Source organism: Anastrepha ludens, chromosome 2 (assembly GCF_028408465.1).
Source record: "Anastrepha ludens isolate Willacy chromosome 2, idAnaLude1.1, whole genome shotgun sequence".
NCBI classification, from domain to species: Eukaryota; Metazoa; Arthropoda; class Insecta; order Diptera; family Tephritidae; genus Anastrepha; species Anastrepha ludens.
The window spans coordinates 113,919,130-113,932,582 of record NC_071498.1 but is presented as its reverse complement, the minus strand read 5'-3'; the positions used below and the strand labels follow the sequence as shown (position 1 = coordinate 113,932,582).

At 36.2% G+C, this 13,453-nt stretch overlaps 1 protein-coding gene across 5 annotated transcripts in view; it reads right to left on the bottom strand.

Annotated features, from left to right (window-relative positions):
* LOC128855128 (protein single-minded) overlaps positions 1-13,453 on the bottom strand; it is a 105,176-nt gene that overhangs the window by 21,535 nt on the left and 70,188 nt on the right. For 4 of the 5 annotated variants that reach the window (XM_054089779.1, XM_054089780.1, XM_054089781.1 and 1 more), the window contains one exon: positions 2,927-3,121. In XM_054089779.1, coding sequence (XP_053945754.1) covers positions 2,927-3,101 — 175 coding nt within the window. In that variant the 5' untranslated portion in view covers positions 3,102-3,121. Of the gene's footprint in view, positions 1-2,926; positions 3,122-3,300; positions 3,417-13,453 lie in introns of those variants that run through there. The other variant, XM_054089777.1, reaches the window with a different exon arrangement.

Below are 13,453 nucleotides of genomic sequence, written 5' to 3'. Positions count from 1 at the left end.
ATTTTTGCATGGGACGAGTTTAGGCAGAATCTGCTTTGTTGTTGTAAAAGCGTTAAAGATTTAGCTAAAGCTATTACAGATTCCATTGCGTGCTGAGCTAAAATTAGCCTCATTAATATTCCCGTAGAGTGTTTAGTCTAATCCACCTGTTAGTAAAAATTCTAGCCTTTCGCTCGACTTATGAATACAGAAAATTAAAGGAAAGTTAATTGCTTGAACTTGGTTTATGAAGTTCTGCATCTTCTCCTGCTTGTTTGGCGCGGTAACCGCTTAAGCCTCAAAGCTGTATAGTTTTTGGGCATTCAAGTGCACACTTCGAGTTGATCGTAACTGACCTTAGAGTTTAGACTGCTTGCGTTGAAGGCAACATCCGAGTAAGCCAACAACTGCCAAGCGGATTGCATATATACCTACGGAACACTGCAGATTTTTTGGGCTTTTCTCAGAAAGAGTTTTTGTAGCAAAATGTCAGAGACTGTTCCAATTGCTACGACATAATTCAGCATAGCAAATCAATAGCTATCATTTCAAAATTGGCCAGAGTTCTGTCTTCAAGTTTTTCATTTGGTAATTTCTCATTTGGATGGTTCTCGTTTGTCGGAAGAACGCCATAACTCAAAAAATTAAAAATTAGGGAATAATGATTTTAAAGTTTTCAAGTAAAAGCAAGTACACATTTTCATCTTATGAGATACTGTTAGTGGTAATGCCAACCATATTTTACAAAGAAGGTCTGATGACCATTTCTTAATACTTATCTAGAAATACTTTGTTTGGGCTCTGACAATTTTCCAGCAAACAAGGAGATTCAATCTCAAGCACTCCCGGGTTTTTCGGTTTAGTTATAGATATCGGTTTGCAAATTCTTTTTAAATCACTTAAATGCAAAATTCACTTAAATGGATATCCAGTTAATAGCTATAGAGTTTATAAGCATTTCTAACTGCCTGCCATGTATATTTAATACGTAGACCTCTCTCACTCAAGAATGATAGATTGTAAGTTTGCGACATCCGTGAGAGTACTTCTAGCTGTGACTTAGCACTTCAATAAATAAGAAAGAGAACAATTGTACAATACAATGAATAGGTTGATAGGCTATATGGTTGAAATACCACTCTGGCACTCCCCAAGTAGCACTAACGCGCCGTTTTGATACCATGATGAGATCTCCAATGGCCAGATATCTACAGCCAGCCAAAGCTGTTGATGTAGTGGAGAAGATTCATGGAACTTAGGTTGGCGCACTACCCAAGGCTTTCGAAGGAAAGGGCACCCAGTGACATTAATCGTCTAGCTGCCAATTCCGGACATTTACAGAGAAAGTGCTCAACGGTCTCCTTCTCTGAAAGGTCCCCACTGCTTCTGCAAAGGGGGTTAAATGGCAAACCTAGCTTTGCCGCGTGTGTACCAATTATCCAGTGGCCAGGACTTTCCGAATCCTCCGTTGGTTGTATTGAGGCCAAAGGGGTTTCCTCGCACACTCATCAGCAATTTCCTTCCTTTCTATGTTCCTATGTCCTTGAACCCAGATCAGAGAAATTTTTTCTCTCTTCTGCTCCTTACAGTTGACTAGTTTGCATCTGCACCATGGCGTCATCAGAGCCTTGATCAAAGTTTCACTATCCCTAAGAATTTTGCCTGCCTGCAGGATCGCAAAGGCAAAGATTGCAAATATTCAATCATTGTGTTAGCAAATCAGCTGGTTTTTCGGCTGGCAATGGCAAACCTCCGAGTGTATGAAAAAACTCCGTCTCAAAAACCACCTTTTGTGGCATAATATTAAAATGCACACACAATAGGAGGAGCTCCGCCAAACATTCATTAAAGGGTGTAGATACATTCTTGGAAAAATCATGCAAAACTAAACCGTGTAAAGCGATCTAAAGAAGATAAGGAAAGTCGAAAATATGTTCTTTATAATCGTGTAAAATGAGATAAGAATTGATTAAATTCCTACACTTTTTCGAACAGAAGCTTCCATTCGCTTTATTGTTCTAACAGTCGCCTAATTCATTTCATATTCTTTTGCTTTGGATGTAGAGCTTTGTCCAGAGTTTAGTTGGTCTAAAATTGAGATTTCTTTCTAAACTTATTGTTTTCCTATCCTTGGGTTTACTTTTGTTGACATTACAAGGCTCTAATAAAGTAAAAAAACACGAAATAAATGTTTAAAACTAAGACACTACTTTTTTCACCTCAAAAGAAACGACTTTGAAGTTTTTCCAACTTTTTCTTCACGCACAATGCAACCTCCTTAATATTTGCGATTAAAGTTTCTGAAAAGGGTGCGTTTGGTAACTTTGAACGAGCTTTTAAAAGAGAGCGTTCATGGCATAAAGCAAAACTATCAGGATAAGACCAAAATATTTTTTGTTCGTTAAAACCCGTCCAAGGGAATGCTTAAACACGTAATAATTAATGAATGGAGCAAAATTGCCAAAGGGGATACTTCTAAGTTGGTTCATTCCATGCCACACCGACATGCGGAAAGGTCATCCCACAAGTTACTATCAACTTGTTTTTTTTTTTTTGTGAATATGAATACTTCAACCGTATATTGCAATATACTTCTTCGTTAAAGTGAAGTTTTTTGTTTTGTGAAATTTAATTTTTAAAGATGTACTTAGAAAAAAATATATAAAAAATGTAGAAAAATTACTGACAAAACACTTCTCATGAATATTTAAAATGCTTTAGTTTTGTTTAAAATGAATTTCTTAATATGTTGCTTTCATTTCTTCGTGTACGGATACTTTTTCTGGCAAGGGTATATAAGTCAGCTGATTCTGACAAATTGACTGAGAACAGGAAAGCGATTTGCGGTTCGCGGTTCTCGGATATCGCCACCTCCTCTATTCTCCTCTACACTGCGCCTCTCATTCGCTAAGTTTTCATTATAGTTTTTACTTTATTTTCTACTCACCATCGGGAAAGACTTGACGCATTTTCAAATACGATGTTGTTAATCTTATGATGGACGCCTTGTCCAACTGTGATGTAATTGCACTTGGTAGTGGTAGTAATTTGGCCAATTCGAAGAATTCCGCATTTTCCTTTTCACGTCTGGTGCGAGCGGCATTTTTACTCTTCTCCTTCATGGCACAAGATTTAGCTAAGCCTGCAAGCGAAATTATAAATAAAATATATTTCGTGATTTTTTTTATCTTTTTTAAATAAAAAAAAACTGTATATGTACGTCTGCACATATATAATATACATAAATATATAGTAATATTGCAAAAGAGTTCATTCCAACCATTTTTTTAAATATTTGTTTTAATAAACAACAACACACACTTGATAAACTATGCCGATTGCGCTCCATCAACACTTTTTTTTGGAATATCATCTTAGTTGAAGCACTCGATCTATCACTCCAATTCTCCAATTAGTAAATCCTCTACTACTTTGCTTGCGCACAACACTCTTGACTGCTTAAAACCTATTTAGTAACTGTTTCGGATTAAGAAATGCGCAACAATTTTAAGAAGTTCCTCTTCTAAGGGTGTGGAATAACCGAAGCAAGTGTATTTACCTGTCTGCCACTTGGTTAGCCATTGGCTGTCATCTAGCAGGTACCTGTATGCGAAACAGTAAGGCATCTATGTATAGTTCCCATAGAAAACAGGTTAAATGGTTTTTGGCAGTTTTTTGCTCACAAAGTCAAACCAATTGACTTCTATGTAAAATAATGGTGCATATTATGTCCAATCCCAAAGCAATCCAATACGATCGCATTCACTCATTCTTCTCTCATTTTCACTCATCGCACCTTCCTTATCTCTGTGCCTGCTGATGGTATTGATTGGCATCAGCACAATTGCAAGCCAAACGTAAAATGTTATGAATGAATTCTGCACACAATAACAAATACACATATATGTACATACATACATTTGTGCATGTATTTTATACATTGTATAGATAATAAAGAAAATACATTGTCTTCTGTGACGTGAATTGTGCGCGTGTCTCAGATGCGCTTGCATGGCTTTTACTATTTTGTGGGCGTCTTGTTGTCTGCAAAATTTGTCTACCTCAAGTAAATTGCTAGCGGACAACAGGTGGTCTGACGTATTATACTCGTATATACATATTTATATACATAGATTGAAATATATGTGTGTATGTGTGGGTGTGCACATATGTATGTGTATTCAAGCAATGTGATATCCTATTGCAAATAATTTATATGTTCGGTCAAGCATAGCACTCATACATAACACCCATACCCATGCACATATATACATACATATACACAAAACAAAGTTAGTTATTATTCTTAGTAATTTTTAAGTTGAATTGTAGGTGTAAAAGGAGTATAAGGTGTAGATAATTGACCTTTCCTGCATTAGTTTTTTATGTATTTTATTTATATCCCACAGTCAAGAAAACGCAGCATTTACTTGTTGGAATTTCGAGATCCCTATGAAACGCATTTTTTTATATGTACGCATATTTTACTTGCATGTGTATATATACATACATACAAGTCCATACATACACATATAAACACATCAGTTTGTATGTAGGGTTTCTAGACCACCGTTGCGTCTTGGCCACTAGCCGCTGGCGTTTGGCACAAAAATGTGTATGTGAATTTTCCGGAAATTTCCCAATGTGATCTCATATGTTTCCTTTGTTGATGAGGTTTTTAAATTTTTGTTCATTGATCGATTTCACTTGCCGTACGTGATTTTAGTAAAATTAGCAACATTTTCTAAATGCTTCCAATTTCCATTATTCTTAAGGGAGCAGATGTGCGGAATATTTATGAACATATATACATACATACATATGTACATATGTATGTATAATGTGAGACGAAATGCGCATTCTCGCTATATAAATTTATTCCTAAAAAAATTAAATACAATTAAAACAACAATAAGAATGTTTTGTATAAACGTATGAGTGGTGATTGACTAGTTTAAAATAAAATTGGGTCATATATGAAATCATGTTTTTTTTTTGCCTTTTTATTCAATTTTAAAGAATTTGCTATTCACAGAAGAAAATAGTTTAAATAATTTTATACTCGTGCATTTGTGTCCAGGTCTATACAAAGTTTTTTGTGCAAAAGCAAAAAGGAATCGAAATAGATATAGGCAAATCTATACGAAACAACTTAGAAGGATGGAACTAAACGATTTCGCCATGGCTGTTCGTCGTCCGTCCATTGGAAGCACAGTAAGTCGAGCAAAAATTAATATATTTCAATACACCTGTGTACACATATTGCTCTTTATCCAAGGTAGTTTAGTATAGACAATGGACAAAATGAGTTAATAACCCCACCGACTTCCCATGTAACGGTAATTTTCAAAAATTAAAAAACTTATACGAAATTAATCAAACTTGATATAATAACGAACCCAAAAAATAAATGCCACGTAAATGGTGCCTCGCCCACTTTTGGGTAAAAGCGTATATCTCGATAGTGAGTTAATAAAACTCCCGTAAACTGAATATACGTATTGCGTCCCCACCTCATTTTGATCCAACATAAATATTACTGAGATGGGATAAAAAATCACACCCACATATGTTAAGACTAAAATTCTGTCCGGCCATCTGATGTTATATATGATAACTCCAGAAAAAGTTTGGATATTTTTACGAGACTTAAAAATACAAGGAATGTATTAGGGTGGGGAAAAATAAATTGTTATTTTTTCGGTAGATGACTGTGATGATCGTAAAGTATCGATCAAGAAATTTAAAGTTTATGCTCGTTGTCAATGTGACATTCCACAGTGAAAAAATCATGTTGCTCTTTTTTGTTTGTTCCATTCAGTTGTGAATTACAGGTTGTTAACACAATGGAAGTCAACAAAAAGAAAATTCAGTATTTCTTTGATAAAGGCAAAATTCAAGCCAGGCTCCTGAAATTGTGAATAGTATTATGGTGCCGATACTTTAACAGCTAATAACGTTCGGTTTTGCTTTCGTGGATTCCGTTCAGGCATTTTTGATGTTAAAGGAAATGTCGATAACATCACAGAAATAACAAAATTGACCAGCATGTTAGTAGTCTTAGCATCGTCCAGAAGCTGAAGATCGACCGTAAAACAGTTTTAAACCATTGGGCAAAAATTTTACATAAAAATTATGGATTTATTGTTTCTCAAACTAATACATAAGATGCCACATAATTGATCACTCTATCGGAAGATTTATAATTTTTACAAATGACATCGTACGTCAATCATATTTGACACTTGTAGACTAGACCGCTGCAGTATACAAACAGACAAGCATTGGAGAGGGTAAAGGTTTTTAGAGGTGTACATAATTAAAAATAAGTTTTTTTTTATTTAGTAAGAAAGATATTCAAAAACTAAATGAATGTTTAACTTTGCGCCGCCTTGTACATTGTAAAAGGTCTTTCAAAGACGCGCCGTTCTAATTTAGTTAAAAGCATGTTAAAATATAGATTCTATTTGGTTGCGCTATTTTTCAAAATACGGTTTTTAACAATTAAATGCAAAAATTACATCATTTATTTTCCACAATGCGCACATCTACGGATAAAATCCACTCAAAAGTCGGTTCGAGATATCGATATTGAAGGTTGTTCAGCAACACTTTGCACTACACAGCAACCAAATTCTCAACAGAACGTCCAATTTTTTGTCTGTTAGTCCTTTTTCTACCCTCAACAGAACCAGTTTCTTCGACTCGTTCGGACGATTATTATTATTTGCTAGCACGCCGGCTGGGGGCGCAAAGTGCCGAAACAAATAAATTCCATTGGGATCGAACAGCTATCTTGAATTCATCGTGCATGCTTCGTCCCCAAGATCTTCTGAATAGACCTCTACGGCGCAAGCCTTGTGGATTCCAGTCAAGGATATTCTGCTGATGTCAATCGAAAATTTTCGCAAATTATCCCAATCTATCTTCACTTACGCTCACGAATCTCAAGTTCAACTAGCCTTTGCCTACCTTGGGTGAGGAGCTCCTCATTTGCCACCCAGTTATCAGGTTACTCTATATGCGCAAGTTGACTCTAAGGCAGAGATTTGCATATGAAGTTCTAAGCTTTTTTTATTATAATGACCACAGACCATGTTTCAAGGTCAAATAGGATCAATAGTTTTACGTTGGAGTCAAAATTCGTTGGAATCAAAATACTAAAGATGCTCTGGTATCTGCAGTGCCACCGTCAAGGGTTATTTGGCTTACCTAAGTAGGTAAATTTATTGACATCCTCAGTGGGTTATCCATACAACGTGAATGCGCCAGATCCATAACCATTAATGGCCATTGACTTTGTCTTTCTAACGATTATGCGCAACCCAACGCGTTATGCCAGCGTTGCATATGTCCCCTTTGTTGCGATATTAAGGCAATATCATCAACATAACCGAGATCATCTAAATGTGCCATTGCTGATTGGGTTCCAGATAATGCCTCTGCCAGGTTGAGCGTCAACGATGAGAAACAGGAGCGGTGACAGAATACAGCCTTGTTTCACTCCTTAACACGATTATTTCTTGACGGACCATTATTTCCACCAAAAAAGTACAAATTTTGACAAATGTTGCTCTTAAAGTTCGACCATTTCCATAATAAGTTTCAATAATTTTAACGCGATGTAAAATTGTACATCGGTCTATTTGACAAATGTCAAAGATGGCACGGAAAAAGGTACCGTCGGGGAATTATTCACTACTGACGTCAATTTTGAAAGACCCTTTATATATGCACATTCATTTGAATAGTTTTTCTTCTTCTTCTTAATTAGCGCGGTAACCGCTTACGCGATTTTGGCCGAGTGTAAAAAAGCGCGCCAGTCGTTTCTTTCAAGTGAAGCCAAGTCTCTCTCCACTTGATGTTCCCAACGCAGAGGAGGCCTTTCTCTTCCTCTGCTACCACCAGCTCATCGAATACTTTCAGAGCCGAATCGCTTGTATCCATTCGGACGACATGACCCAGCCAGCGTAGCCGCTGGATCTTTATTCGCTGCGCTATGTCTATGTCGTCGTAAAGCTCTTACAGCTCATCGTTCCATCGCCTACGATATTCGCCAAAAATCTTGCGCAGAATCTTGTGTAGTTGTTACTTAAAGAAATTTGTTGATTTATATTCGCTTTTTTATACTTTTGCTCAAAGAAATGGATGACTATTTTTTATTTAATTTTTTGCGATCACGATTGTAAATATTTCTTTATTTATTTTTCGATATTTATGGTATTTCATGTTTTCAGAAACATTTTGCGCATAATGGCACAATAAAGTATTTTTAAAAGAAAATTTACTATATTTCATACAGAATAATATCAGCGTAATTTCATAAGTTCATTCATAAGTGCATATGTGTTTATACATAAGTATGTACATATATATGCACACTACATATATATACGCACACTTCTGTATAAGCATACAATTTAGTACAGACAGCCATCGTTACATCGCTACAAACACACTCTGCATGTGTAGCAAAGGGAATATAAATTCATTAAATAATTTTCGCCAAACCTCCAATGTAATTCATATCCATTGCGTCACTGTACATCATAACTTCCCATAAAAATAATACTAATTCGCTAAATTATTGAGCACTGCATTATACCGTAGCTGTCCTGTACCGGAATGACATTTGCATTTCCATTCAATTTGTACAAATCTAACAATTTGTTAGCCTTAATTCTCTGCCAATTTTTTTCATCAACCACATTTTTTCTCGAATAGGTACATATACATCCATGCATACATACATATGTACATAAGTTTGTAAGCATATAAAATACAATGCCATAAAATCAAAGTACCAACTAAATGACCTTAGGGAAGGGCATCAAAAATCACATCAAGCTATATGAAATGAATAAACCTCTATGATACGGCGAAAATAGGCCAGTTGGCAAAAGTTAATGTACGTACTCCACACACACATACGAACAGATACTTACATATACGCGCACTCACTCACTTGTCCTAAAAGCAAATAAACAGGCGGTATGAAATCCAATAAGCGGCGCACTTTTGATACAATACCAGTAGCAGTGAGAACAACAACAGCAACGTTGAGTTACCGGAAGAAACATATTGTACGGATATCAGGAGCAACAGATTTCCTCAATGGTTTTAATCCTAAAGAGCCGTCGCACACTAATCCGCCACTCGAATGCGCCAACATGTGCGCGGCATCTCCGACATTACCGCCACCATCGAACAACATCAGCGGCGCAGCAGGGCAGGGCGCGACAGAGGCAGCGGCGTTAGCAATGTTTTAATGCCACTCATCGTTCATCCGTTGCTTTTCCGCAGTGGCAGTTTGTCGGCGCTTCCTTCATCATCATTAGTTGTTGACATGCCAGACTTACCGGCGGTATTGGTGACTTCGACACAGCGGGCATTCACGGTTTTTACGAGCAATTCATTCAACGTTTAGTCTTCAAATGGAAAGCGGAGATTTTGGTTTTCATCGGGCGTACTATAAAATGTGAGTGTGTTTCTTTTTACTCTTATATCACTTTGAGAAATATTAACCGTATTAATATTGCGGCGCATATAATTTTGACAGATTTAGGCCGAGATTTTGCGGTAATTTAATACAAAACAACATATACATATTATTTTTATAAATAGTTATTAATAATTTTTTTTATTCAAGTTTTTTGAAAAACATTGTTTTTGTAATATTTAAAAAACATTCCTCCTCAGATGTCTTGCTAATTTTTTCATTAATAGCTGTGGATGCTTTCCATTTCAATTCAACCGGGCTATTCGGGTCATGTTCTTCGATTTCGATGTAACTTAAATATGTTGCTCTCTGGTCGAAATAATGAGACACGTATTTTTTTGTTCGCCCGAAAAAAATTTTTTTCAAGAGTTATCGGCAATTTTGTTTTTCGCCTCAAACTCGATTTTTTTTAATTATATAAGAACAAATTTTTTTTAAATGCCCATAACTTAGTCAAAAATGAACCGATTTTAATAATTCTGGGTTCAAAATGATCGTAATTACTTACACAAGCGACTTCATGTAGAAACAATTGCAAAAAAGTAGTTGAAAATTTTTTATTTAGCAAAAAAGAAAAAAATTTGAAATTTTTTCAAAATTCAATATTTCAAAAAGTGTATTTTTTTTTTTATAACTTTTTCCAAATCAAAAAAACATCTCAAACTTTAATTGAGCTGCATGCCTAGTAGCTAAAATGAGTTGTTTTTGAGTAATGAATTTTTGAGTAAACACCCTGTTTCGCACTTTTTGTTTTTTGCAAAATAAAAAATGTTCAACTACTTTCTTGCAACTATTTCTAAATGAAGTCGCTCGTGTAAGTAATTACGATTATTTTGATCCCAGAATCATTCAAATCGGCTTATTTTTGACTAAGTTATGAGCAATTAAAAAAAATTTTCTTATATAGATTCTTTCCATTTCAATTCAAAAGGGCTATTCGGGACATGTTCTTCGATTTCGATGTAACTTAAATATGTTGCTCTCTGGTCAAAATAAAGAGACACGTATTTTTTTGTTCGCCCGAAAAAAATTTTTTTCAAGAGTTATCGGCAATTTTGTTTTTCGCCTCAAACTCGATTTTTTTTAATTATATAAGAAAAAATTTTTTTTAAATGCCCATAACTTAGTCAAAAATGAACCGATTTTAATAATTCTGGGTTCAAAATGATCGTAATTACTTACACAAGCGACTTCATGTAGAAACAATTGCAAAAAAGTAGTTGAACATTTTTTATTTAGCAGTTTTGCACTCAACCCATTTTTTATTTTTTACAATAAATAAAATAAATATTAATAAGATGTCCAATATCCTTTGGATTTTTTCAGCTCGTGGATACGATTGGGCATACTTCGTGTATACCTCAAGACAAAGTCAGTCGGAATAGCATCCCATACATCGCGTGTTCGCTCCCACAGCTCATTAACTCCACTGGGCGGACTTGAATATTCGGCAAGCTTCGATTTTACATGACTCCATAAATTTTCGATTGGGTTCATGTCCGGTGATTGTGGAGGCCACTTCAAGTTACGAAATTTTTGGCGTTGCATCCAATTTCGTACAACATGTGCGGTGTGCTTAGGGTCATTGTCTTGCTGAAAAATTACTTTTTCAGCAGCAAGACCCATACTTTCCACTACACCCGGCAGATTTTGTTGCAATATGGCCAGGTATTCCTCTTTCCGCATTATACCGTCTATTCGTACTAAAGGACCCACACCATTTTTGGAAATGCAGCCCCACACCATAATGGAGCCACCACCATGTTTTACTGTCTGCTTGATGTGATGTGGCTGGACTGCATTTGGGTCTTTAACCCAATACCAGGCTCGACCATCTGACTGAAATCGATTGATTTTGGTTTCATCAGACCAAATAACCTGCAATCGTTTTAAAATCTTATGAAAAAAGGTCTTTTATAATCCATTTATAAAGACGTACCTGATCCCAATCTTCAACTGTCCAGCTTTGGTGAGCCGCAACAAAATCCCGCCTCAACCGCACATGTCTTTTTGTCAGCATTGGCTTGGTTTTCTTCTCCGCTGCCTTTAGCCCCAGTTTTGACAGGCTGCGCCTGGCTGTCCACTGACTGGCATCAATATCCAGCATCTTTAGTGCTTCTTTAGGAGTGACCGCCTTGCTGCTTGTTACCAAATTTGCCAGATGGCGGGCATCGCGGTCGCTTATCTTCCTTGGCCGGCCTCCTTTGTTACTGGGAACAGCGTCTGGTACATTTTTCCGCAGCCTTTGCACAGCCATGTGGCTCACTTCGAATTTTTTAGCTATTTTTCTTATAGACTCGCCCTTCTTCAGCAAATCAATTATTTGGCGTTGTACTTCCCGATTTAACATTTTGTCTTATTCACGGTCACGTTTATAATAATTAAAAATCCACCAAATATATAATTACGAGAAAAATAACGGAAAATTTGAAAATTAAGAGTGAGTGCAAAACTGTAACATTTGTCTTTATTTGCATTATTGCTTGCTACTAGTGTTGTTGTTGTTGCATTGACACCAAACCGGTTTGAGAGAGAGAGTACATACATGCCAATAAAGTTATGCAAAAAAAATATTTGATTTGTTAAAACATGTCTAAAAAAAAATGTGTTGAAATAGAAAGTATTACATTTTGTTACAGTTTTGCTCTTCAGTGTATATACATACATATATAAATATTTAATTATTACATATATGTACATATATATACGAGAGTCATTTGAAAAGTCCGTGCAAAAGTATAAACTACTTCATTGTTTGAGGTAAACCTTTTCTTATTTTTCGACATAGTCTCCTTTTAGGGTTATGCACTTCGTCAAATACTGTTCTAGTTTGTTGATTCCTTCCGAATAATAGGAAGTCTTGGCAAACTGCGTTTTGAAAGCCTCGAGGAGCTGGCCGGAACAGACGTAAATATCCTTATATAAAGGGTTTTCCAATAACAGGTGTTATTTTGAATAGCCCGCTATTTCGGTAGCTGTCCCTTTTGAAGCTGTAATTTTTTGATATTTAACAAGAAGAAATATGGAATAAAAATGGAACGATACACGCTTAAGCAACGCATTGAAATGGTTAAAACTCACTATAAAAATGGTGAAAATTTGGTGAAGCACCTTGTTGGACCGCAATACAGAACTTGGGGAAGAAGTTCGAGCTGTTGGGACAAGTTAGTGATGAGAAGAACAAAACCATGCACGTCGCTCAAGAACAGCCCAAAATATTGCTGTTGTAGCCGAAAGTGTTGAAGAAAACCCAGGTTTGTCCATTCCTCGTCGTTCTTTGGAATTAGGTATTCCACAAACGACATTACACCGTATTTTGCATAAAGACTTGAGTCTTAAGGCTTATACAGTCCAGTTAACACAAGAACTCAAGCCGGCCGATTATCAACAACGTCGAGTCTTTGCTGATTGGGTCGGCGCTACGTGCCACACAAGCAACGAAACCATTCTTATTAAAATGACACCTCTTATTGGAAACCCCTTTATTTTCTCAATCGCACAGACTGGATATAATCGTATAATTTGTTTGTAGGGAAGATGTGGGAACGAAGTGGTACGGAAGCATTAATTGGATACTTGGTAAATCGTCACTTCAACCAACCAACCAAGCAGTAATGCAATCTGTCATCGTGGGAGGCAAAGGCAGACCCCAGCTGACTGGCTACAAAACATCGCCGAAGGCCTGAAGAAATTAAAGGTAAAATACTGGAAGATGGAAGCTCTTAACTGAATGCTCAAGAATTTTAAGTCTTTCCATTGCCACGGGTTGTTTTTTAGGTGGCAGGTTCTATGAACACCTTTCAACATATTGTTGAAAACTCATTATTAGCTTACAAACTCCATCACTCTTATTATTTATAAAACTTCTCAGACTCACTCAGCTGAGTCTTATGAAAGCAATCCGACCAATCCAATAAATACCTTTTTTTCCCATAACTGATGTTATCTGGATAATAATGTCCTAAATGGTGGACT